Below are 25,003 nucleotides of genomic sequence, written 5' to 3'. Positions count from 1 at the left end.
ATGGCGCTTCCTAGTCGCCAAGGGAAGTCCATGAACACCCAGGAACCCAGTATTAAGAAAATATTCCTTTTCATGGGCCTTCAGTAAGACGCAGTGGCTCTCCTAGCGAGTTGAACCCATTCTATGTGTTCAGTTATATTATTGTCGGGAAAGGCCCCTTTAATACGCGGGCCATTTCTTGCAAACGGGCAGTTCGCAGCGTTTCGCCGGGCCCTGGGCGCACGCTGGCCCCTCTCCGGGGAAACCCAGACGCCTCCCCGGCCCTACATGCCCAGGTACCGCTCCCCTCGCTCTGCGTTCAGGACGCGTGCCCGGCCAGGCGGGGAGGCAGGCAGCCCGCGGCTCGGGCAGGGGAGACGCACGCGCGGCGCCCACGTCCGGCGGCGCGGCGTCGGATGCTGCGGGGGTATCGAGAAGGATCTGGAAGAATCCGGCTAGACCGGGGGGGGGGGGGGCGGCGGGAGGGAGAGGCCGAGAGAACGAGCGGCGGGGGCGGGGGCTGGCTCCCGAGTCCGAGGGTCTCGGGGCCGGGGCGGGGCTAGGCGGCTGGCGGGAGGAACGAACCAGAAACCACCTTCCGCAGAAGCGCCCTGAGCGCCAGAGCCTGAACCCGCTCGGCCGCCGGCGCCTCTAGAAAGTTCTCCCCCCACGTCCCTCGCGGCCGCCCGGCTCCTCCCAGCCCCTCCCTCCGAGGCGGTGGGACCAATCGCTCACCCGGCCGCCCACGACCCCACCTCCTCCTCCGCCCGCGCCCGCGCAGAGAGGTGCGCGAGCCCCGACCCGCCGCCCGCACCGCCGCGCACACCCCGCCGCCCGCTGCCCGAGAAACGGCGTGATGACCGCCGAGGAGACGAAGACGGCCGAGAGCGGAGCGCAGTCGGCGCCGCTGCCCCTCGAAGGCGTGGACATCAGCCCCAAGCAGGATGAAGGGGTGCTTAAGGTAAGAGGCGGGGGGCGCCCCGGGGAGGCGGAGGCGGCGGTAGTCGGGCACCGGGAGCGCCCCAGCATCTGCCCGGGGCTCGGGCAGCCGCCTCTGCAGCCTCCCGGCCGGCCGTTAAGCAGGCCGTGCAGCCGTGGCCCTGCGCATCGCCTTCCTAGCCAGGCCGCCGGTTCAGGGCGGGAGGGCTGCTACACGCTCGGAAGGGGAACATCTGGGCTGAGGCTCCCCAGGCCTGGGAAGGGTCCCGGAGCGCAGCGCCTGCTCTGGCTGCGGCATGCGCCGGGAGGGGCGCGGCGGGGGGCGGACGCGCTCGCGCGGGGGCCCCGGCGGCGTGCACCGCCCCACTGCGATCTGCGACCCGCGGCCGGCTCCTTCCCGGCCGCCGCTGGCGCCAGGGAGTTCCCCCCGCCACCCCGGCCTCCTGCGCCTCCGGGGTGCGGAGCTCGCCGACCCCGGCAGTTAAACATTAGCCAGGACGCGAACGGGGTCCCGGGAGTTATTGCCTGGCCCGCGCGGGTCTTTGTGCGACTTGGCGCGCGGTCCTGGCGTCCTCCGCCCTCTGGTCACCCCTTTCCTGAAGGCTGGGACCCGGCTAGGTCACCCGCTCGGCCATGCTGTCCCCCTCCCCCCCCACCCCGGTGCATGCCGGGACCTGTAGTTCACCCCGCCTCGGCCCCCACATCGCACCCCACCCCACTCCACCCCCGGCCCGGGGCCTTACTGAGCGCGGAGTGCGGGACTGGGAGGAGGTGCTTTGGTTGGGGGCCCTAAACAGTGTTACGGCCGGAGGAGCCAGGGAGGGGTCTGGGAGCCAGGCAGCAGGGCGTCTTGACCCAGGTCCGGCCGCGGTTCGGAGCAGGTTCTGCGCTGTCCAGGATGGCGAAATCCTAGCCTGGCTTCGCTGGTATCCTCACCCAGACTTTCTGCTCCTCTTGGCTTCCCGCAGCTCAGCCCACGTGTGCGTGTGGCCAGGGCAGGTTGGAGACCCCGGGGAGCTGCTTAGCCGTTTCAGAAACGCACCTGGCTGCTCTCCTAGTGGGCACGCGGGCTTCCAGGGAGACCTATTTACCCTTTTCATTCTCCACGCCTTCCCTTTCACTTTTCTGTTTACTCAAGTCCATGTCCGTTGCATCGTGGGAGCTTTCCCTTAGAGGGTAACTTGCACACTTAACCAGGTAGACCACCTTTTTATAAACACCAAAGAGAAGCAGGTTCTTCTAAACACTGGGACATATTCTAGCCCTGACTTCAAGGACTGCAGTAGCCTACCAGTCAGGAACCCTCAAGTCCCAGGTCAGAGCCTAGGGCCTGCTCAAGGACCCTTGGCTCACTTGTAAGCTGGTGGTTGCTCTTAGCTCTCCTGGACTTTCTGGTTTCCCTCTTCTCTCTCTAAACCAGACCTGATTGGATGACTGGCGTTTAGGAAGCATGAGGAAGTGTAGCGTAAATACTTTCCCCTTTGCTGCTGATAATTATTCAGTGTTTTACTGGTTTAGTCCTGTAACCACTCTGATAGGGTTTATCATCACTACTTTACAAATATGGTCAGTTTAGAGAGTTAAAGTGACTTCTGTAAGATCGTAACAGCAAAAATGATCTCAGGTGTTTTGTCTCCAGTGTTTCAAACCAAGTTATGTCATGGTCCAAGAAAGGGAGGTCAGTTTAATTCTAGCCAAACCCCATAGCAGTCATTTGATGATGGGTTTGTTGAGTTACTTACAAGGAGGCAGAGGAGACCATTTACATTCTGGCCAGAGGCATGCGAACATTCATGGTTCCTCTCTGTGTCCATCCCCAGGGACTCACCTTCTCTCCTTCCCTTCCTTCCAGGTCATCAAGCGAGAGGGCACGGGCACGGAGACACCCATGATCGGGGACCGTGTCTTTGTCCACTACACAGGCTGGCTGCTCGATGGCACCAAGTTCGACTCCAGCCTGGACCGCAAGGACAGGTTCTCCTTCGACCTGGGGAAAGGTGGGCATGGTTAGCAGGCTCTCAGGACCAGGGTGTGTGTGCTGTCACAAACAGAAACCGTATTCTCAGAAGCTTAAACACGGAACAGTTTATTACAGTTCTTTTTTTATTTCCACTGTCCTGAAACTCTATTGATTTTTTAATCTGTCATTGCCTTGATCACCTCTGAAAACCTTGCTTCCTTTTCCAGGGTGGACTGCCTTGTTTTCTTGAACCTCTTTGCTTCAGAGTTGAATGATTTTTCTTTTTTCTTCTTTTTTTTGAGAGGTCTGAGACCTGATACCATTTATCGCAACCAGATTTTCTACCTTCTTGGTCCTATTTCTAAATAGTACCCAGCTTCCCTTTGGGCATGGGACAGTAAGTCTCTCAGGCCACTGTTTGAACCCAGAGGGAGATCCCTGCCAAAGAGGACCTGTTTCTTCTCTGTACCTACAGGGGAGGTCATCAAGGCTTGGGATATCGCCGTGGCGACCATGAGGGTGGGTGAAGTGTGCCACATCACCTGCAAGCCGGAGTACGCCTACGGCTTGGCGGGCAGCCCCCCGAAGATCCCTCCCAACGCCACGCTTGTGTTTGAGGTGAGTGTCCGGCCACAGAGGGCCAGGCAGAGAGCCAGCCTTATCTCAGCCCAGGGTCTGGCTGCCCTCCAGCCCTTCCTGCTGCCTGGAGACAATGTAGCCAAGGCTGAGGGCCTGCCCTGGGGAGGGAAGACATGGAGTGCGCCTCTCCTACTGCTTCTACCAGAGAACTGTCAGTGGGCAGGTTTTAGTTGGGGAGAGGTGGCTGCGAGCCCCTCTTTCAGACTTGAAGCAGCGGGGTGAGGGCTTTGAGGCCTGTTCACCTCAAGAGGGATACTCAGAGGGAGGTGGACCAAAACGAAGGAATTGGGAGGTCACAGGCTACATGCAGTCATGACTGACAGTGCAGAACATTGGTGCCCTAGAAATAAGATGCGGGCAGAGATGCTTCTCGCGTGGGTCGAGGTAAGGGGCAAGCCTTTGCTGAGAAGGTGAAACTTCACTGTGTTAAGACTCAAAAATGGTTGAGCCCTACGCACTGGAGGCTCGGAGAATGTTGGGAAGACTGGTGAGAGGTGTTGGGTTATTTCTAATGCCTGTCGGATGGAGCTTGTCTGGCAGCTGAATTAGGACCTTTTGGAACATGTGCCTGTTCTATAGAGCAGTCATTGAGGAGACTGATACCAAGGTCAAGACCAGGGCCGCTCCTGAGAACTTAGCCACTTGGTCCATTCCTGGTGTGGCTGCCTGTGCCGTCAGACCTGCTCTGGTCCTTACCGGGGACGCTTGTGAGTGATGCTCTGGCCCTTCCCAGGGACACTTGTGAGTGAGAGGGGAGCATGGATCCTTAGACCTTGTCCCACAGGTGGAGCTGTTCGAGTTCAAGGGTGAGGACCTGACAGAAGAGGAAGACGGCGGGATCATCAGGAGAACACGGACGCGGGGGGAGGGCTATGCCAAGCCCAACGAAGGCGCCATTGTGGAGGGTGAGGCCCACAATCTGGGATTCCCACTCGGGTTCCGCTGTGTAGGGCCTGGGTGGCTTTGGGCAGGTCCATGCCTTTCCCTGATCCAGCTTTCTAATCTGTAAAGTGAGGGATTGAACCACATTCTCTTAACATCTGTCCATCTGAGAATGCAGAAGGGCATCTGGGGAGTAGGAAGGGACAGGGCTGGGGGTGGCTGGTGCATCCCTTAGTCACCAGCCCACTCAAATCCAGTGCGTTGTCTGTCTTCCACGCCAGTTGCACTGGAAGGGTACTTCAAGGACCAGATGTTTGACCAGCGGGAGCTCCGCTTTGAGATTGGCGAGGGGGAGAGCATGGATCTGCCCTGTGGTCTGGAGAAAGCCATCCAGCGCATGGAAAAAGGAGAACATTCCATTGTATATCTCAAGCCCAGGTGAGGCCAGCTCTGGCCCAGGTGTGGGCAGTCTGTAGAGCAGGTCGGCAAACTGAGGTCAAATAGCCTTGTCCAGGTGAGTTGTAGAGCCGGCCTGTATTGTATAGCCAGTTGTATCCTCCCCTGCCAGCCATCACTGTGTGCTGGGCACCCCGCACAGACACCGTCAGGACCTCTGTTGTACTCAGGAGTGTGGCCACAGTCACCCACGTCTTTTTGAATCAAAACCTTATGTCTTCAGTTACAGCTGCGGCAGATTGCCTTTTCAAGCCCAAGGTTTTCGTCTCCTGTTAATTGACTCAGTCGTTACTGATGTTTGTTGAAACACACCTATTATGTGCTAGACAGTGCAGAAAATTCCTGGGTGTTCAGAGACATTGTTCCCACCTTCTAATGGCTCTCTTCTCAGGGAGATAATCATGCCAGTGTGTAATGTGAGTTATTAGAACGATGTGTAAGACGTCAGAGCTCAACTAACTGTGTGAAGAAGCAGCATCAGGGAAGATTTTGCCAAGCATGGAAGTTTGCACCAAGACCAAAGGGATGGAGGGTACTTTGCAGGAAACCTTTTAAGTGTGAAGCAAGAAACGACTTGGTGTTTTCTTGCCCCTACAGCTATGCTTTCGGCAGCACTGGGAAGGAGAAGTTCCAGATCCCACCAAATGCTGAGCTGAAGTATGAAATACATCTCAAGAGTTTTGAGAAGGTGAGTTCGTTCAGGGTCTTCCTACCTCACCTTGGACGTAACTCCTTGGGGCGGCTGACAGCTTGTTGTTCTCCTTTGGGGTATGGCAGGCCAAGGAGTCCTGGGAGATGAGTTCAGAGGAGAAGCTGGAGCAGAGCACCATAGTGAAGGAGCGAGGCACTGTGTACTTCAAGGTGAGCCCCCAGCAAGGCCCTCAGACACTCCCAGGGCGGGCTCTGCCACGACAGCGGGGTTTCTGCCAGGAAGTAGACAGGCTGGCACCTGCAGCTGTCACCAAGTGGATCTGGGCTGGCTGGTCGGGGGGTGGGGGTGGGGGTGGGGCAGGGGTCATGACTCTCATGCCCCTGGGTCACTGGTGTCCACGGGCTGTGATAGCCTGGGGCCGCCGAGCCTGTGCTGGGAGCCTGAGCCTGCCCCTCCGCCTCTCGTAGGAAGGCAAGTACAAGCAAGCTGTGCTGCAGTACAAGAAGATTGTGTCCTGGCTGGAGTACGAGTCCAGCTTCTCTGATGAGGACGCAGAGAAGGCGCAGGCCCTTCGGCTGGCCTCCCACCTCAACCTGGCCATGTGTCATCTGAAGCTACAAGCCTTCTCTGCTGCCATTGAAAACTGCAACAAGGTGAGGCTCCTTAGGGGGGTGAGGGCGGTGTGCCCAGGCCAGGCTGGGTGAGTTCCCGGTGTGCCTGAAACTTGGCCTTGGGGACTAGGGCAGGGGAGGCAGGATGGAGCTGTGGGGCTCGGAGGTGGAGGCCCAGAGGCAGCAATGTGGGAAGCAAGCGGGTTTTTGGCTTAGTTAAGGGCGGGGACGAGGGCACAGAGGCGAGTAGAAGCACTGGTTGGAGGAACCAGTTCAGCATTCTCCCCTCCTGGCCCTCTGCCTCTCCCCCCTGTACCCGCTTTATTCTGAAGGCGGATGGGTTTCCTTGGAGGTCCAGTGGTTAGGACTCTGTGTTTCTATCACAGAGGGCATGGATCCCTGGTTGGGGAACTAAGCTATGAGCTGCATGGTTCCCCTGCCCCCCAGAAAGAGAAGAGTGTGTTAGCGTCCCAGGTAGTTTTCATCTGAAGAGCCGTCTTCCTGTGCACCTCCTGGACTAAACGAGGCACCTTCCCAGCCTTGGGTCCTTTCCACGTGGTGCCCAAGACCTGTTCATTTGGGGTGGGGCCCCATCTCCCCGGCAGTGACTTGAGAGGATCTGAGACTGCTGCTGCTTCCTCTGTGTGTCTTAGGCCCTGGAACTAGACAGCAACAACGAGAAAGGCCTCTTCCGCCGGGGAGAGGCCCACCTGGCAGTGAATGACTTTGATTTGGCACGGGCTGACTTCCAGAAGGTTCTCCAGCTCTACCCCAGCAACAAGGCGGCCAAGGCCCAGCTGGTCGTGTGCCAGCAGCGCATCCGCAAGCAGCTTGAGAAAGAGAAGAAGCTCTACGCCAACATGTTTGAGAGGCTGGCTGAGGAGGAGAACAAGGTGTGAGGATGGGCAGGGTGGACGGGAGGCGGCATCACCTGGTCCCTGCCAATCTGTGTGTGTCCCTGAGTGTGTGTCCGTGTGTGTGTGTGTGTGCCCACTCAGGCCCTGGGGGTTGGGAGCTGGATGTTCTGTTGTGCTTCCTGCCCTGTATCCTCTGTGCCCATTAGTAAACACAGGTTTAAGAACCTGAGGCTTAAACAGGTGATGGTTAGATTCAAAGTGCACAGAAGGGCACGTAGTAAAAAGGCTGCAGGGCAGGCAGTGCTCCCGGGCGACAGGCAGCAGGTGCTGCCTCCTACTAGTACCTTGTGCTTTTTGGACGTCACACCTGAAGCTCATTTTACATCAGTGTGCAAAAGAGCTCACATAGTATTTCACTGAGTGGGTGTATCGTATCTTATTTACCCTGTTCCCTGCTTCTTGGTCTCTCAGTGTCCTAAACCTGCACTAACAGAAATACGATGCAAACCACATTTCTAATTTTAAGTCCCTAGTAGCTCTGTTTAAAAACAAGTAAAATAGGTGGTTAGTTTTAAATATTTAATTGACCCAAGGTATCTAAATATTTTAACACGTAGCACTTTTAAGTTGCTGGGGCAAGGCTAGTTTTTTTCCCCCAGACTGAGGCTTGAAAATCCAATGTGTATATTAAACTAGCTTGAACTAGCTATATTTGAAGTGTTCAATGCCCTGCCGTGGACAAGTTCAGTTTTCCATAGTATTGCAATAAACGATGCGAGTCCCTGATTCTGTACATGCATGCACAGGTGTGTCGTTGGTCTCTGTAATTCTGTTGGAAGTTGCTGTGTACTATTTTTTATGTGGGGTGTGTGTTTTGGGTACAGACTCCGTGGCATCATTGTGCAAGGAGATCACTTGGGTACAGGCAGGTGAGTAGGGACCTGGAGTGACAGTCACCTTTCTCGTCAGGGGCGAGGGCCAAATGAGAACTGGCGTTGACGCCCTGCCTCTCTTCCCTTCTCACAGGCCAAGGCCGCAGTGGCTGCAGGAGACCAGCCGGCTGACGCTGAGATGAGGGACGAGCCGAAGAATGACGTGGCTGGGGTCCAGCCTCAGGTGGAGGCGGAAGCATAGCCTTGCCCCAGCCCTGTCCCATGGCTGCCTGCCTGCCCCCCCAACCCTACTCCACCCTGTTAGTTTTGTACAAACTGAAGAATTTTGAGTGAATTAGACCTTTATTTTTCTATCTGGTTGGATGGTGGCTTTGGGGGAAGGGAGAGAAGAGCAGGCTGGGGGGTGGGGGGGTCATTTTAGGTGGTGTCACCCCTCCCCTCACCCCCATTCCACGTGAATGAATGTCCCTCCACACGCACACTCATCAGAATGTTAATTTATTTTGCTTCCTGTTTGCTGCGTCCGTTTCTCAGACAGTAGAAGGGGCGAGTGGTAGGGATGTGAGGTCCGACAAGAAGGCAGGGTGGACAGGGAGACTCCTCCTGGGCAGCCACTTCCCCTCCTCCCTCCTCCCGGTCCGTTTCCAAACACGCGGCCTCCATGTGGGTGCTAGGGGCATGGGAAAACCACTGCTGTGCCCGTTACCTCCGCTCCCTTCCTCCTCAGCCCAGGTGTTGTGGCTGATGCTGTCTTCTGGTGTCATGGTGACCACCCTTGTACCCCCTCCTGTCAGTGTCCCTTCTCAGCCAGGTCGCATCCCCACCCCCTCAGCCTCTTCTCTGCACGTTGCTGAAGGTTCAGGCTTGCCTCAAGTTCCGTGCTTGAGCAATAAAGTGGAAACACTAAAAACCTGGGCAGCCCTTTCTCTGTTTGGCCTCAGGGTGGGTGTGGGCAGCTGCGCCGTTGGGGCAAAGCTAAGGGAGCCACCCACTTTGCGCCCAGCCCCACCTGCAGTGCAGCAGACTTGTGGTGCAGCGGTCCAGGAGGGCCTGCTGGGCACCACACGGACTACAGCAGGGCCTGCACTGAAGGCCTAGCCAGGGGTTCCCCACAGCCCTCCCTGCAGCAGCCTGGCAGGTTTTAGTAGTTGTGGTTTTTCTTTTCCTAACTGCTTAGGAAAATATACAAACATCTAAACTTCTGGGACCAAACTTCTGAGTTTGCTTTGAGGTTAGATGTATTGGCTTCTACCTAAGCGATTCAGTAGAGAGTTGAAGCTTTCTTGGCTTCCTTGCAGAGTGAGTCCCCTGGTGTCAGCAACCTGTCACCCTGTACACAAGGGAACAGGGAGGAATAGTCATGAAGCCTGACAGCACCGACAGCTGCTTGGGCCCACTCCCCAGCTTGTTGCTTGGCCTCAGTGGGGGGGGGAAGCTTGTGATGCTTTCTCGCTGTGCTTTGACCCATGGCTTCTGCAGCATTCCAAAGCTCTGGGAGAAGCCAAGGGGCACAAGGGAGGCATCACACGTCTTGTCCAGATGCTCGGACTGTGAGCCAGAGCCCGTGTGCCTTTGTGTGGGCTGCCAGTCCTTCCTGCGCTGTGGTACAGGTAATCTGCCCGCCACGCGCCTGTACAGTTACTTCCAGGACTTTTCTCCATCCTTTGTCACCATGCAGGACTCACTTCTGTGTGGAAAAGTTCACTAAGCCATAGAGCACAGCTGCTGCTGGAGCCAGAACGAAAATTCGCCTGTTCTCTCCCATCACCTCTGCTTGCTCTCGCTGGGGTCACAGCAACGCCCTGGGCTTAGGGTTTGTGTCCTGGTCTCACAGCCCATGGTACAGATAACTCTCAGTAAGCACTTCTGATGTAAACCCAGCCCTAAACCAAGAGCCTCACACGGATTAACTTGGATCCTTGAAACCATCCCACAGAAAGAGGCATTGCCCTGGATTACAAGTGAGGAAACCAAGGTTCAGAACCTGAATGGAAAGAAGGTCTGCCTGGAATGTGAGATGACCTCTTAACCAAATCCAGAGTGGCCTGAGGTTCATGAAACCTTAGGCAAGTTGAACCTCTTTGCTCATCTGCAAAAATGGAGATTAGAAAAAAAAACAAAAACGTGTGAGGGTTCTTCCACCTCTGGGTGCTTCTGCAGGATTCTAAGAATTTGAAACATAACTGGAAAAGAAAAACTGCACTCAGGTAGAACACTGAAGTGGACAAATTCTGGTCTATGTAACATTAAAACTGTCTTCTGAGGATGTTTTACTAAAGCAGTCAGAAGCCTTTAGAGATAAATGCACCTCCTACTCCATTCTGCTCTGGGTCAGCTGCGAGTGCGCCTGCCAGGCAGCTGCACCCTCCTCACCAATGCCTAAATCTTTCCATGCTGAGAATGTGGAGTAGACAGAACCAGTAGCAACCAGGCCTGAGCAGTTCCTGCAAAGTTAAAGTGGTCTCTGGAAAGTTTTTAATGGGGTTTATCTTGTTCTAGTGCTGGTCTGAACATCACGTTCTAGAAATTTTATCTCCTGAGTATCTGCAGTCCTGGTTCCAGCAGCCTCCTTCCAGCATTGCCGTGGGCCCCCCACCCACCTGTGGTCCCATGAAAGGCACCCTAGTGTTCCCTTGAGCACCAGGGACCCTGCGTGGGAGATAAATCTCTACAGGCTTAAGCCCCAACCATGCCTTCCCAGTCCATCTGGGCTGCAGGTCACCCCAAGGGCCAGGGCCAGCCTGCCCTCCCAGCGGTGGTACACTGGACTCCCCTTCACACCAGTCTGCAAGAGAGGCTCAACTGTGTCCACTATTTCAGTTGGAAAAAGAACAGATGAAGGAAAGACATTTTTGGCAGGACTAGTAACAAGGAGTCCCCTTTCAGGAAACTATTGCTTGAAAATCAAGAATTACACAGTGGAACCTTTGATGCCTTACTCCTGTCTTAAAGACCAGCCTCCGCTGTCCCTGACCACCTGTGCTTGCAAAGTTGCTTCAGTCGTGTCCGACTCTGTGAGCCACGGGATTCTCCAGGCAAGAATACTAGAGTGGATTGTCATGCCCTCCTCCAGGGGATCTTCCTGACCCAGGGACTGAACCCATGTCTTTTTACATCTGCATTGGCAGGCAGGTTCTTTACCACTAGCGCCACCTGGGAAGCCTGACCACCTGAGCCCTCCTCAAAGCCAGGTAACCCTCAGGTGGAAATGGCAGTGGGCTCAGGGCAGTGCTGAGAAAAGCCAACATAGAAAAGCCCTGTTCTCTTTCTGGAAATCGTTACGCTGGCTTTACCACCTGAGTTCCCCAGCTGCTTGCCAACCTCTGATGTGGATGCACCAACAATCCTTAATTCTGAAAGGTAACAAAACCTTATTTAGCATGTAATGAACAACACTAAATACACTGCTTTGGGAGGCAAACAGAATGTTAAAGATTTACAAAGTGGTTCAAAGGAGGAATGACCAAGAAAAATCAGGGCCTTTTTGAATTCCAAGAGTTCCCTGACTAGAGGTGAGGACCAGTCATACCTGTCCCCCCATCCGAGACACATTTCTTGAGATCTCCAGTCTCAGGTTCCATGGTGAGAAGTGCCTCACACAGAATGTCGTTCTGGGTTTGGTTTTGTTTTGTTTTTCTTTTTGAGGTGAAATTCACATAGTTTTACCCATTCAAAAGGAACAATTCTGTGGCACTTACTCCAATTACAAAACTGCACGACCACCTCGATCCAGCTCTAAACATGTTCACCATTCTTTGCCCATTTCCTCACGTTTGGTCTTCAGTGACAAGAACTCTTCGTCCTTCAGTTAACAGGCAGAAGAATCTTGAACGGAAAAGGCAATGGCACCCCCCTCCAGTACTCTTGCCTGGAAAATCCCATGGACAGAGGAGCCTGGTAGGCTGCAGTCCATGGGGTCACGAAGAGTCAGACACCACTGAGCAAATTCACTTTCACTTTTCACTTTTATGCATTGGAGAAGGAAATGGCAACCCACTCCAGTGTTCTTGCCTGGAGAATCCCAGGGACGGCAGAGCCTGGTGGGCTGCCATCTATGGGGTTGCACAGAGTCGGACACAACTGAAGTGACTTAGCAGCAGCAGCAGTCTTGAACAGACAGCAGCCCAGACAGGTTCTGAGAGCAAAGCCTTCCTGAGCTGGGGGTCCTAATAGGGCCAGACCTGTGGTGGTGGGGGGACTCGGAGTAACCACCTCTCTCAGAGCACAGCTGCCTGCACTGTTATTCTGCCTAAACTCTAGGTCAGGTCAAGTCTGAGGGACAGGTTTCTGTGTTTCGGGGCCCTAGAACCGTCTGTGTGCTAAGGCGCATCATGAGTCAGACTGGTGGGAGTCTCACACAGCCCACTGGAAGCTCTGGCCATGCCCTCGGAAGGGTGAGTGGCTCTGGGTCTCACAGGAAGAGATTTCTTGAAAGGTCCTGTCTCTTACTGAGCATCTTAGGTCCACACTCTGAACAGGACAACCCATGTCTACTTGGGGAGAAAGAAGTGAACAATCTCCAGGGGAAATGCTTCCCGCTTAACACACCTCCCCTTGCCCTGCTATTAGCAGGTTTCTACCGAAGCTATTGTTTGGTTATTGGTTTGTAGAGAATATGCCACCCACACGAACACCACATCCAAGTCATCTGACCAACAACAAGGCCTGGTTAGGCAGCACTAGGGAGGAAGCCAAAACCCACGCTGAGAGTGCTTGGCCTAAAGGAGCTGAGCTCTAGATGGTGCCAGTAGAGACCCACCAATCATCTCCCCAGAAAGGGCCAAGAACAGGAGTCTCCTGTGGAGTCAGGGCTCTCCTTGTGGAGCCAGGCCTCTGTCCGCAAGGCTCTGCAATGCCGAGGCCTGTGTTCCACTCACTGTGACTGTAACACTTGGTGCAGTTAAAAGTAACTGATGCAGAAGGGAGAGGCGTGGCAGGGGTGGGGTGGGGGTGCAAGCACTGATTCATGCCTTACTTCCCAGAGACTTATCTTTCCTTCCTTTCTAACTTTATTTGGCTCTCTTGACAAAAGCCAAGAGGCAATGAATCCAAGTTGTAATCACAGTAATATGACCTTCATGACATGACAGAGCAAACAAAAACAGGCACCCTGGCAGAGACAGGTCAAGAACAATAAGCCCAAGTGATGAGGAAGATAAACCAAGATCCTGTGGGTGCTGGGTCAGGGTACCATTTCAGAGAGCTAGATCAGGTCAGGGCACTGGGTGACTGAGGTGAGGTGATCCTCAAGTATTTTGTCCCAGGTTATTTATTATTTTACTATTTCACTGAAAGAGCTGGGGAAAAAAACAATGAAGTCATACATACAGTGAAAAACACAATTCAAAACTAAGTTTACATTCAGATAGAAATGTTTTGAAACTGGTTGTTTTTCTGCCCCTTAAACCTGGTGGACGCTTGGGACTGGAGCCAGGATGCGAGGACGGAGATGTGGCAGAGCCAGGTGAGGCAGCACACGCGCCCGCCATAAAGGAGGTGGGCTTACAGCACCAGGTACATGTGATGCTCCTTGGAAGGAAAGCTGTCACCAGCCCAGACAGCATGTTAAAAAGCAGAGACATTACTTTGCCAATAAAGGTCCGTCTGGTCAGAACTATGTTTCTTCCAGTAGTCATGTATGGATGTGGGGTTTCGACTATAAAGAAAGCTGAGTGCTGAAGAATTGATGCTTTCGTGGTATTGGAGAAAACTCAAGAGTCCAAGGGACTCTGGGACTTCAAGGCGATCCAACCAGTCCATCCTAGGGGAAATCAGTCCTGAATATTCACTGGAAGGACTGATGCTGAAGCTGAAACTCTGGTACTCTGGCCACCTGATGCGAAGAACTGACCCACTGGAAAAGACCCTGCTCCTGGGAAAGATTGGGGGTGGGAGAAGGGGACGACGGAGGATGAGATGGTTGGATGGCATCACCGACTCAATGGACATGAGTTTGAATAAACTCCAGAGTTGGTGATGGACAGCGAGGCCTGGCGTGCTACAGTCCATGGGGTCGCATAGAGTCGATACAACTGAGTGCTGAACTGAACTGATATGCGTGTGACCCAGGGCCTTTTGCATGGACTTTGCGTGAAACAGAAACCTGAGGGCACTGTGCCCAGCATTTGTCCAGACTGCCTCCTCTTGCTGTTCTGACCAGCTGCTCCCTGTCCTCATCTAATGAGCCATGAGAGCCACAGCACCTCTAGGACAAAAGGTGCCAAGCCTCCCCAGCTCCCGGGGCTTTCTTCTGCTGTGTCAGATGATTCCACTTCTTCATATAAGTCCCTAAGTTGTGTCTGACTCTGTCACTCCTATGGACTGTAGCCTGCCATGCTCCTCTGTCCATGGAACGTCCCAGGCAAGAATACTGGAGTGGGTTGCCATTTCCTCCTCCAGGGGATCTTCCCAACCCAGGGATCGAACCTGCATCAGCTGCATTGGCAGGCGGATTCTATATCACTGAGCCACCAGGGTAAGGTAGATGTCCTTATTTTTACAATGTTAACTCCTGAAAAACCCATGTGTATATTAGTCTGGGCCTGCAGGCCTAAATCTGAAAACCCACTGAGCACCTGCAGAATCTCACAAATAATACTTTTGATGCTCTGACTGATGAGGCCCAAAGAAAGGCTGCACTGGAAGCCTTCCTTCAACATGGAAGGTTTCACTCCAAGTCTAGACATGATGGGGACGACCCATTTACACTACAGATGGAGGCCCCTGAGGAGGGCAAGAGCTTTGTGCTGGAGGGCCAGACCAGACCCAGAATCCCAGCGACCCTGATTTCTAGCCTGAGGACTTTTCTGGGAACTCTGGCAGTCAATGACAGGATGTGGGTTTTTGCTCAAACAATTCTGCTTTGACTCACGTCCATCACTTTCTGCCTTGCTATTTTATCTTGCTGAACCTGTTTTTTTCAATAAAAGATCTGGAATAGGCAGACAAGCTCACATGCACTACTTACATGAGATAATATACGTGCAATGTGCCTTACAAGTGATTTTCAAACTTTTACCTACAGAGCACACCCACCGTGGAAAAAAAATTTATTTACATAATAAGCCTGTATTCACATGTGTGTGGTCAGTCGCATCTGACTCTTTTCGACCCCATGGAGTGTACCCAGCCAGGCTCCTCTGTCCACTTAATTTCCCAGGCAAGAATACCACAGCGGGTTGCCACTGCCTCCTCCAGGGGATCTTCACAACACATGGATCCAACAGGTGTCTCCTGCAACTCACGCATTGGCAGGCAGATTCTTTACCACTGCGCCACCTGGGAAGCCCTATATACATGCATCAATATACACAATTGAAACACAGGTTTCACAGAAATAATACTTACCTTACTACTTGAGATTACTTGGCTTTTTCTATTTCATATTTTAAAAAGCTGGTCCGGTTCACTACCCTCATTTCAAGACTACTAAAGGGATGTTACAGTTCTGTTTTTTTAAAAAAAACATTGTTGGAAACCACAGAGTCGTTGGTTATTACAGTTATGATTCTCAGGGATGGTCTAGGGGCTAGGAATCTTCACTGCCAGGGCAACAAAGCACGAGGTCAAGGTTATTAGGTCAGGCCCTCGAGAGCCCTGTTGTCAAAGAAACGACTCAGCCCCGCCAGCTTCGGCCAACTGGTACAGGCCACAACCTGCGGAGAAGAGGAGTGGCCCGAAGCCCTGTCACTCAACTCAAGCTCGGGAGCCCCGCCCCCACGCCTGGCGCGCCCGGAAGGCCTGCCCCCTCGCCGAGGTTTAGCGAGGTAGGCCGCGATTGGAGGTTCAGGCGTTGACGAAGCTTTCCGCTTTGGGTGGCTTTTCCACTCGGGCGGCTGTCGAGAGGGGCTCGGGGAACACTTAGCGGGGCTCCACCGTCCCTGAGCCCTCGGAAGTGCGATGAGGTCGGTTAGCTACGTACAGCGCGTAGCCCTAGAGTTCAGCGGGAGCCTCTTCCCACACGCCATCTGCCTCGGAGACGTTGACAACGACACGGTCAGTGCATGCGCACTGGAGACGCAGTCGTCTGCGCACGCGGGGCGGGGCCAGGGGCGGGGGAGATGGCCGGCGCCTGCGTGCTGCGTGGGAGTGGACGGCGTGCCCTGCAGGCCCGGCGGTGCGGCCCGCGTGCGGGCGCACGGGCGCTAGGAGAAATGGACTGGGAGGGGCCGTGTGGGCAGCTATGGTGCGCTGCGTCCTGGCTGCGTTGGTCCGGAGCCCTGGTCCGGTGTCTTTTTAGGGGCTCACGTAACGGGTCTGCTGCGTGGTTCAATGACTTGTGTTCAGGAGGAACCAATAAACTGCGTGGCCGGCTTCCCCGCCCTTCCGTAGCCCGCTTCCCTTTCAGAGCCTCGGAAAATAAACACGGAGCGCGCGTGCGGCTCCGCAGGAGCACCTGCCGCCCGACCCGGCCTGGCCCGGCCCACCGGACGGCTTTAGGCGCCTGGCCGGCCATCCTTGGCTTGAGTTACAAGCTCAGTGTCCATCTCCCTTTTCTCCCCTTCCTTTTCCCGTCGTTAAAGTGTGTTAATATCAATAGAACAGGCCCGAACCGAGTCTGGTGCTCAGTGAAGGCTCAGGGATGCCTCAGTGTTGTCGTTAGTGTTGGATTGTGGTCCGAGGATTCCGAAATTCTGGGGAATTCAAAAGTGGACAGAACACTCCCACTGCGCGATAGTCACAATAATAGAGAAATGTCACGAGCCCATTGATTAAAATGTGTCAAGCGTTCTAGGGTGGGGGCATCGAAGGGGGCCGTGGCTGTTGAGGGTGCGGGACGCTTTTTTCCCACAATCTATTTCACAGTCTAAATGCAAAGCACATTGTTGCTCTCCTCTGGCTACCTGCGTCCATCCTCACCTCCCTGTTCTATGCTCTTTTCCCTGGGAATACAGTCAGTTCAGTTCAGTTCAGTCGCTCAAGTCGTGTCCGACTCTTTGCGACCCCATGAAAATCGCAGCACGCCAGGCCTCCCTGTCCATCACCAACTCCCGGAGTTCACTCAAACTCACGTCCATCGAGTCGGTGATCCAGCCATCTCATCCTCTGTCGTCCCCTTCTCCTCCTACCCCCAATCCCTCCCAGCATCAGGGTCTTTTCCAATGAGTCAACTCTTCGCATGAGGTGGCCAAAGTACTGGAGTTTCAGCTTTAGCATCATTCCTTCCAAAGAACACCCAGGGCTGATCTCCTTTAGAATGGACTTGGTTGGATCTCCTTGCAGTCCAAGGGACTCTCAGGAGTCTTCTCCAACACCACAGTTCAAAAGCATCAATTCTTTGGCGCTCAGCTTTCTTCACAGTCCAACTCTCACATCCATACCTGACTACTGGAAAAAGCATAGCCTTGACTAGATGGACATTTGTTGACAAAGTAACGTCTGTGCTTTTGAATATGCTATCTAGGTTGGTCATAACTTTCCTTCCAAGGAGTAAGCGTCTTTTAATTTCATGGCTACAGTCACCATCTGCAGTGATTTTGGAGCCCCCAAAATAAAGTCTGACACTGTTTCCACTGTTTCCCCATCTATTTCCCATGAAGTGATGGGACCAGATGCCATGATCTTCGTTTTCTGAATATTGAGCTTTAAGTCAACTTTTTCACTCTCCTCTTTCGCTTTCATCAAGAGGCTTTTTTAGTTTCTCTTCACTTTCTGCCATAGAGCTAAAACATCCCACCACTCACCCCCACGCCATCCCACCCCGCCCCTAGCCTCCTTTGCCCTGTGATGGGAAAGGTATTTTGAGGCCTCTTTGCTCTACCTCCTCTAGGGAGGAAAAAGTTATTCTCGTAAATTTGTATTATGTTTTCTGGGCTTTTGCGTTTCTTCATATACTAAGCAGTATAATTTTATGAGAAAATCAAGGGAGGCATTTTAGGGTAGTAAATTACCGAAATGACTCTAGAGATAGTCATTTTCCATTTTATCCGATCGTCTTCTTTGTTTAAAAGGGAAGATTATATGCCTTTTCTCATAGCTTCAGTGTCACTTTTTTTAAAAATTAAATTGTACTTTTCTAACCGCATTGCACACTCAGTTCTGCAATATTAGGTATATTATACTACCCTTAAAAAAAAAGTTGTAAGCTCCATAATGACAGGAATTTTTAATCTTTTTTTCCACTGCTGTATTCCCTTCCTACACCTATAGTGCCTGGTGCATAATTAACACTCAATAAATGTTTGTTGACTAAATGAGGAGAGTTGTTAAGAAAGGCAGATGTTATCATGTATCTCCAGGCAATTTGAGGGGCTTTGCCTGTTATCAACAAATGTAATTAAAAGAAGGGCAAGTAGGTGAGGTAGTTGGCTAGTGATGGGATGTGATCCATTCAACTTGCATGAGTGTGCATAGACATTTTGTAACTGGTGCTCCAGGCCAATCTTTGGAGATTCCAGGCCAGAAAAAAGACTTTTATTTCATCCTGATAAACCATTCACCTAAAGTTTTTTGCAAGTGATTTATTTCCTGCTAAGAGGGAGAAGCCAGGGATAGAATACACACCCACTCAGAGAGAACTCCCTTCCTTCCTGTTAGCATTTCTGAGTGAAGCTGTGCTCTGCAGCTTGGTTCTGTAGTGCCACCGAGTGACCTCCAGAGGCCGGGGCCAGGATGGACTGCAGAGGAGCGCTCATGCTGGGGAGCAGGTGCGCTACCCTGGAGGGGTCCCCTTCCAGGACGCCTGCTGTGGCCTGGGTTCTGCCCGCTGAGTGGCACCTGCTTGCTCACTGCACTTAACCACACTGCTCTGTGAGTCTCATCCCTGCCTCTGTGCCCTTGCTGATTGAGGTCCTTCTCAGCAGTTGTTAACTGCAAGTCTGTGGCATCTGTCTTTGGATCCCCACCAAAGATTTTTCCCTGAGAAAGAACTAAAGGGCTGGCTGGGCATTCTCTTTGATTCTGATTTTTCTTTGTTTCTTAAAAAAAATTCTAATTTGTCTATTAACGGAATTATCTGGCAGTCCAGTGGTTAAAACTTGGCGTTTCCACTGCAAGGGGCACAGGTTTGATTTTCTAGTCCAGAAACTAAAAGATTGCTCATGTTTCACCACATGGCGGAAATAAAAAATCTCTTGAGAAAATAGTATTCATATGAGGACAGGAAGGGGTGTTAGATGTCCCTCTAAGGGAGAATCTTGAAACGACATCTGGAAATAGGTTTGTGGAGCCAGTTGGTTTTCATGGTATCCCCTTGAAAGGGCAGCCAGCCTTTGGGGAACCTCTGGGAAAGGAAGGCCCAAGTGTAAATGGTGAAGAGGCTCCAGACCCTCCTGGGAGCTTAGCCACCACTTGAAGGCACTAGAGGCCCAGTACTCAGATGCTGCCCCTCAGGCACCTCCACCCGCCTTGTGTTCCCTCAGAGGTACCAATATCAAAAGGTCTTGTTCCTAGAGGAGGGAGTGCCCCAGAGCCACCACTGTTTTTATTTGGCCTCTGATTAAATATGAACTCTGAAGGTAAATTCCCCAAGTGTGTTAGTCACTCAGTCATGTCTGACTCTTTGTGACCCCATGGACTCTAGCCTACCAGGCTCCTCTGTCCATGGGATTCTCCAGGCAAGAATATTGGAGTGGGTTGCCGTTCTCTTCTTCAGGGGATCTTCCTGAACCCAAATCTCCTGCAGGGCAGGCAGATTCTTTACCATCTGAACCACCAGGGAAGCCCTAAATCCCCCCAAAGTTGCATATGTGGCGTTGTTTTCAAAACTTGTCCCAGGCATCAGGGTGAATTAGAAGAGCCAAAGGCAGGCAGGTAGGGCATTAAGCTGTTCAGATGTCAGGCTCTTCTGAGATGCTTCGCAGGTTCTGTATTGCCCCTCCTCTGAGCTGCCCTGCTCTCAAAGCCCACACACCCCTGCCTGGAAATAAACTGGGAAACCATGGTTGTGTTGGTCTCAAAATATCTGTGATAAAGTCGATGAAGATACAGATTGAGGTCTTGTGGTTTCTGCAGGGTGGGTCGAGCCTAGAAGGCCTTGCATGGCTCAGCAGGACCCCAGCCTAACCCTCTCTTCTCTCTCCATTTGAAGTTAAATGAACTGGTGGTGGGGGACACCAGCGGAAAGCTGTCAGTGTATAAGAATGATGATAGCCGGCCGTGGCTCACCTGCTCCTGCCAGGGAATGGTCAGTATTCAACCCTGGGTCCCTCCTGTCCAGGCACTGTCGAAGCTGGGGGCCCCCACCCAGCTCCCCAGCGTGTGCTCGGCCACCAGCTCCTGGTTCAGGGCTCACTTGAGTCAGCGAGGGAAGCCCCCAGGCGTAGCTCTCCCAGCTGTCACACATGGGCGCACACGTGCACAGCTGGGCTTGTTTTCATCTTATGTGATGGAATGACTCCCTTAGTACTCATGGATCTGCATAGGTTGCCTGTTGGTATGAAGTACAGTAGAAAACAGGGGCGGTCATTTGATTATGTCTAGAAACGGGTAGTCTGGCTCCCTTGATACATGCAGTTTTTGTTTTGTTTGAGCCCAAGTTGTCTTCGCTGCTTTAGGTCCACATACTGCTCTCTGGCTCGCAGGACCCGAGCATGGTAACAGGATTAGCACAGCCCCTTGACGCGGGCCGTGTGCACGCACTTTCAGCGAATGACGGGGTCGCAGGGAGGTCAGGGAGCACTGGGGTCCCTAGGCGTGTCCCCCGAGCCCCTCTCTATTCTCTTGCAGCTCACTTGCGTTGGGGTTGGAGACGTATGTAATAAAGGAAAGGTAAGAAGCCCAGGGGCCCGCGGGCTTCTCTCAGCCCACCCCCGATTCCCATGCTCTGACCACCAGCCCCCTCCTCTGCCTCGTCTCACCCAGAACCTGGTGGTGGCTGTGAGTGCCGAGGGCTGGTTTCACTTGTGTGACCTGACGCCTGCCAAGTCCCTGGATGGTTCCGGGCACCACGAGACCCATGGTGGAGAGGAGCAGCGCCCAGTCTTCAAGCAGCACATCCCTGCCAACACCAAGGTCATGCTGATCAGCGACATCGGTGGGCATGGCTGTGTTTGCAGGCAGCTGGGGAGTAGGAGTTGGGGCAGCAGAGCAGAGGTCAAGGGACCAGGGGGTCATCAGTATTCATCTGGGCGGTTGTTATGCGTTTAACACCGAGTTACTGCATTCCTGTCATAAGCCAGACATTGTCCTGGGCACTGTGGTTGCAGTAGTGAATAAAACAAAGATCATGGCCCTCTTGGATGTTTACAAGGTAGGGGTAAAAAATAAGCAATAGAAATGGGGTAAGAAAAATAGTATAATATAACACTCGAAGTTATAGAGGAAATACATCAAGAAAGGGGCTGGAGGGTGTTGAGGGAGAGGTGGCTGTTCTGAGAGGAGTTGTCAGGGAAGTCCCTGCTGGGAAGGGTCATCTGAGCAACAGGTCAGGGTTGAGGGGAGTAAGCCCTCAAGGTCAAGGTCAGGGATGCAGGGCGGGTACTTGGGCTGTCTGGAGGGCGTTGGTAGGGATATGGGTGCATCAAGGCACTGGAGTCGTGTATCCAGGGAAGAGATGACAGGCCCCATGAGGCAGCTGCCTGGTTCTGGATGCGAGGGAGGGCAGAGGAGTGGGTCCCAGGCTCCAGGGGTTGGGTGGCGGCTCAGCAGGTGGGCCCGAGGTTGAACCTGATTAAAAAGTGCTGGTGCTGGAAAGGTGGGGAGAGTGTGCTGGCAGGACTCAGCTGACTAAGGCAGACATGGCTCCAAACCCGCCTTATTTTCTGTATGTGCAGATGGTGATGGCCGTTGCGAGCTGGTGGTAGGCTACACAGACCGCGTGGTCCGGGCTTTCCGCTGGGAAGACCTGGGCGACGGCGCAGAGCACCCGATGGGGCAGCTGGTGTCGCTCAAGAAGTGGATGCTGGAGGGTCAGGTGAGCAGCTGAGGCTGGACTGCAGCCCAAGAGTGGGGAGGGGCTCCCTCCTTCAGGGGACTTGGGGACAAGGCGCAGGCAGGAGGAAGGGAAAATCAACCTGGGACCGAGACCCAGAGGAGTTCGCTTCCAGTGAGAGTCTTAGCGGAGACTGTGGGTAACAGGCAGATAGGAAAGGCCACTGTGCTGAGTTAAGGGTGTGACAGTGTGGTGTGTTGTGGCGGGTGGTCCCTGTGGACTCTGCCCTTCCCCTGCTGCTGTCCTTGAAGGCTAAGGACATGTCCCAGGGCTCCTACCCTACTGTCCCAGCCTCTGCAGGCTCTCCCTTCCCTTCCCTCCCCAGCCCCCTGTAAGCCCCCATCCTCTGCTGCAGGTGGACAGTCTCTCAGTGACTCCAGGGCCCCTGGGTGTTCCTGAACTGATGGTGTCTCAGCCAGGCTGTGCTTATGCGATTCTGCTGTGTACCTGGAACAAGGAGCCTGGGGCGCCCCCCACCTCTGAGGGACCCATGGAGGGCACTCGGTAAGGGGTGTGTGGGTCTGTGGACAGTGGGGTGCCTGGCACTGAGGTGGGCGCCCAGGGCCGTGGGCGGGTCTGCAGTTGGCAAGCTGTGTCGGCCGATTCTCCGCACCAGCACCAGAGCCCCATTAAGGAAGATTGTTCTGGGGCCAGGGAGTCCCTGCCATGAATTAATGGCAACTGAGGAGGTTCCGGGGTTCCAGCTTGGCAGCTCCGCGCTCTCTCCCGCTCTCTCGACATTCTCCCTGGGCCAGGCGGGCTGGGCTGTCAAATCTCCAAGCTGGTTCACACCCTGGAAGCTCGTACAGAGATGAGCCCAAGGGGTTGGGAGAACCAGGTTCTCTTGGGCTCCCACTTAGCGCCACCCCCACCCACTTCCCCACAGGGAGACCCCGGCCGCCCGGGATGTCGTGTTGCACCAGACCTCCGGCCGCATCCACAACAAAAATGTCTCCACTCACCTCATCGGCAACATCAAGCGAGGTGGGGGTGGCGGGGGCAGGGTGGGGCAGCAGGTGCAGGGGTGAGTGGGGAGGACGGGAGGAGGGGAGGTGCGGGGCCTCCCTCTGTCTCTAGCCGTCCTACTCCACCCTCAGTGCCGGCTCTGATCTCACCTTTCCTTCTTCTGGTCCTTCCCCCCCCCCCCCACCCCAAACCCCTCCCCACCTAGGCCACAGCCCCAACAGCAGTGCCTCTGGCCTCTTTGCTCTCTGCACCCTGGATGGTGAGTCCCTCGGGTCAGCCGCGGGCCGTGCGGGGTGGGCAGTCATGTGCCTGGGTATCTGTGCAGAGATGGGGTCCCCAGCTGGCCTGCCTCTCCCTCCAGGGACCCTGAAGCTCATGGAGGAGGCGGACAGGCTGCTGTGGTCGGTGCAGGTGGACCACCAGCTCTTTGCCCTTGAGAAACTGGACGTCACGGTAAGCGGGACCTGGGGGAGGGGGGCGGCCCCCTCCTCCTCGGGCACCTTCAGTGGGGCCGCTCTCCCTCCACAGCCAAGTCTGCCCTCCTCTTAGGGCTCCCTGGAGAGGCCCACCCCCCCTGAAGTGAGCAGCACCCCCACAGGAGGCCTCTCTCAGAGGCTCCCAGCGCCCCCTACATCCGTTGTCTGGCCTTTTCCAGGGCAACGGGCATGAGGAGGTGGTCGCCTGTGCCTGGGACGGCCAGACGTACATCATCGACCACAACCGCACCGTCGTCCGCTTCCAGGTGGACGAGAACATCCGCGCCTTCTGTGCAGGTGGGACCCTGCCCTGTGCCCAGCACACTTGCCCCTCGCTCCAGTGACCTGGGGAGAGGGGCCATCACCCAAGAGAAGCTGCCCGTGTTCCCCGAGGCTGCCACTGAGACAGGAACTTGGCAAACACCCCCTGGGACGCCGTCCTGCCAGGGTGTCACTCCATGTCTGGAACGGACCAGATGTCTTACTGTTTTCCTTGCTTTACTGAGTTCCCAACAGAGTAGAAACAGAAAGGGGCCTTCAGTGCTCTGCTCAGCGTCTGTGGGTGGCTGCAAACTGCTGACACAAACACCCATGGGGCCTGAGCCTCCCAACCTTGTCTCCCCATCCCCGACCCCCCAGGCCTGTATGCCTGCAAAGACAGCCGCAACAGCCCCTGCCTCGTGTACGTCACGTTCAACCAGAAGATCTATGTGTACTGGGAGGTGCAGTTGGAGCGGATGGAGTCCACCAACCTGCTCAAAGTGCTGGAGGCCCAGCCGGAGTTCCGGGAGCTGCTGGGAGAGCTGGGCGTGGGTGAGCCCCGGGATTGGCGGGGCTGCTGGGAGAGCTGGATGTGGGTGAGCCCTGGGGCCCGTGGCTGCTGGCTCCCTGTGGCACAGGTCCCAGCAGACCCACCAGCCTCCGTCTCGCCCTCAGATCCTGATGAGCTGTCCGCCACTCGCGCCCTGCTTCACCAAACCCTCTACCATCCAGACCAGCCTCCACAGTGCGCCCCTGCAGGCCCCCAGGACCCCACCTAGCTGGACCGGCTTCCTGGCAGAACAAGGAGCCTTCTGAACCTCCCCGCCGCCCCCCACCCCCAGCTATCTGGCATCTGGAAGACAGGGAGTGCACATTACAGGGGAAGGATGGCGGCACCCTTGGGTGCTGGGGACTGTAGACCTCCTGGCCGTCTTGGTGAAGGAAGAGACAAGCTGCCCCTCTGCCCATTTCCTTGTGTACCTCACCCGTCCCGTCAGCAGGCACTGCCCCTTCCCAGAGCCCCCCACTCCTGTTGTTTGTGAGGAGTGGCTACACAGGGGCCCCTACTTGTGGGACCCCAACTTGAAAGGAAACCAGGCTTTGGGGCCAGAAGAGTGAGGGCAGTGAGGGCCCAGGCCCCACAAGTTCTGTCTCCTGCAGCCCCGGGCGACTGACTTTACATTCCTGTAACATTCCTGTTACAGGGATGGCGAACCGCAGATCTTCCACCATGGTGGGGTTACGCCCTCATTAACCCGTCATAGGTTGAAAGTATCGTTAAGGGGAAAATGCATTTCCCATACCCCACCTGCTGAACATCACGGCTTAGCTTTCTCTGTGTTAACTGTGCTCCAAGCACTTATATCAGCCTGCAGTCAGACACAGTCACCTAAAGCAAGCCTCTTTTGTAATAGTGTCATTACAAAAGTGTTAGAATAAAGTGGGTGTCTCGTGATTTACTAAATACTGTACTGAAAGTGAGAAACACAGTGGTGACTGTGGGTACAGAATGGTTGTATGTTGGTTGTTCACGCTCATGATTTTAAAATCTGATGTGGGTT

The 25,003-nt window shown here is 54.4% G+C and overlaps 2 protein-coding genes and 1 long non-coding RNA gene across 4 annotated transcripts; 2 read left to right on the top strand and 1 right to left on the bottom strand.

Annotated features, from left to right (window-relative positions):
- The first annotated feature begins 758 nt into the window (after positions 1-758).
- On the top strand, positions 759-8,221 carry FKBP4 (FKBP prolyl isomerase 4). Its single transcript, XM_015094997.4, has 10 exons — positions 759-940; positions 2,771-2,915; positions 3,354-3,496; positions 4,302-4,422; positions 4,681-4,837; positions 5,453-5,543; positions 5,633-5,716; positions 5,975-6,160; positions 6,772-7,011; positions 8,002-8,221. The coding sequence occupies exons 1-10, from the start codon at positions 836-838 to the stop codon at positions 8,107-8,109; spliced, it is 1,380 nt and encodes a 459-aa protein (XP_014950483.3). The 5' UTR covers positions 759-835; the 3' UTR covers positions 8,110-8,221.
- A 128-nt stretch (positions 8,222-8,349) lies between these two features.
- Positions 8,350-15,860, bottom strand: LOC132659497 (uncharacterized). The gene is made up of 2 exons (XR_009600026.1): positions 15,216-15,860; positions 8,350-13,740 (listed from the first exon to the last, which is right to left on the bottom strand). It is a non-coding gene; the product is annotated as an uncharacterized LOC132659497 (long non-coding RNA).
- On the top strand, positions 15,622-24,906 carry ITFG2 (integrin alpha FG-GAP repeat containing 2). 2 transcript variants are annotated; one of them, XM_027968006.2, is made up of 12 exons: positions 15,622-15,863; positions 19,897-19,992; positions 20,535-20,576; positions 20,670-20,841; positions 21,581-21,720; positions 22,094-22,242; positions 22,625-22,722; positions 22,910-22,963; positions 23,066-23,157; positions 23,360-23,477; positions 23,820-23,993; positions 24,117-24,906. In XM_027968006.2, exons 1-12 carry the CDS (start codon positions 15,768-15,770, stop codon positions 24,218-24,220), a joined length of 1,335 nt encoding a protein of 444 aa, XP_027823807.1. In that variant the 5' UTR covers positions 15,622-15,767; the 3' UTR covers positions 24,221-24,906. The 2 variants fall into 2 exon arrangements, with proteins under 2 accessions (XP_027823807.1, XP_060269465.1); XM_060413482.1 differs by lacking the exon at positions 20,535-20,576.
- Positions 24,907-25,003: the final 97 nt, after the last annotated feature.

The sequence above is a fragment of the Ovis aries genome, chromosome 3 (genome assembly GCF_016772045.2).
Source record: "Ovis aries strain OAR_USU_Benz2616 breed Rambouillet chromosome 3, ARS-UI_Ramb_v3.0, whole genome shotgun sequence".
NCBI lineage: Eukaryota > Metazoa > Chordata > Mammalia > Artiodactyla > Bovidae > Ovis > Ovis aries.
This window is presented reverse-complemented; position numbering and strand designations above follow the sequence as displayed.

Bases quoted from the DNA above. Each gene is read 5' to 3' on its own strand.
- ITFG2 (XM_027968006.2), top strand. From the start codon at position 15,768: ATGAGGTCGGTTAGCTACGTACAGCGCGTAGCCCTAGAGTTCAGCGGG. The intron at 22,964-23,065 runs GTGAGTCCCTCG...CTCTCCCTCCAG, and splicing joins TGCTCTCTGCACCCTGGATG to GGACCCTGAAGCTCATGGAG. The intron at 23,158-23,359 runs GTAAGCGGGACC...GGCCTTTTCCAG, and splicing joins TTGAGAAACTGGACGTCACG to GGCAACGGGCATGAGGAGGT.
- FKBP4 (XM_015094997.4), top strand. From the start codon at position 836: ATGACCGCCGAGGAGACGAAGACGGCCGAGAGCGGAGCGCAGTCGGCG. The intron at 5,717-5,974 runs GTGAGCCCCCAG...CGCCTCTCGTAG, and splicing joins GAGGCACTGTGTACTTCAAG to GAAGGCAAGTACAAGCAAGC. The intron at 6,161-6,771 runs GTGAGGCTCCTT...TGTGTGTCTTAG, and splicing joins CCATTGAAAACTGCAACAAG to GCCCTGGAACTAGACAGCAA.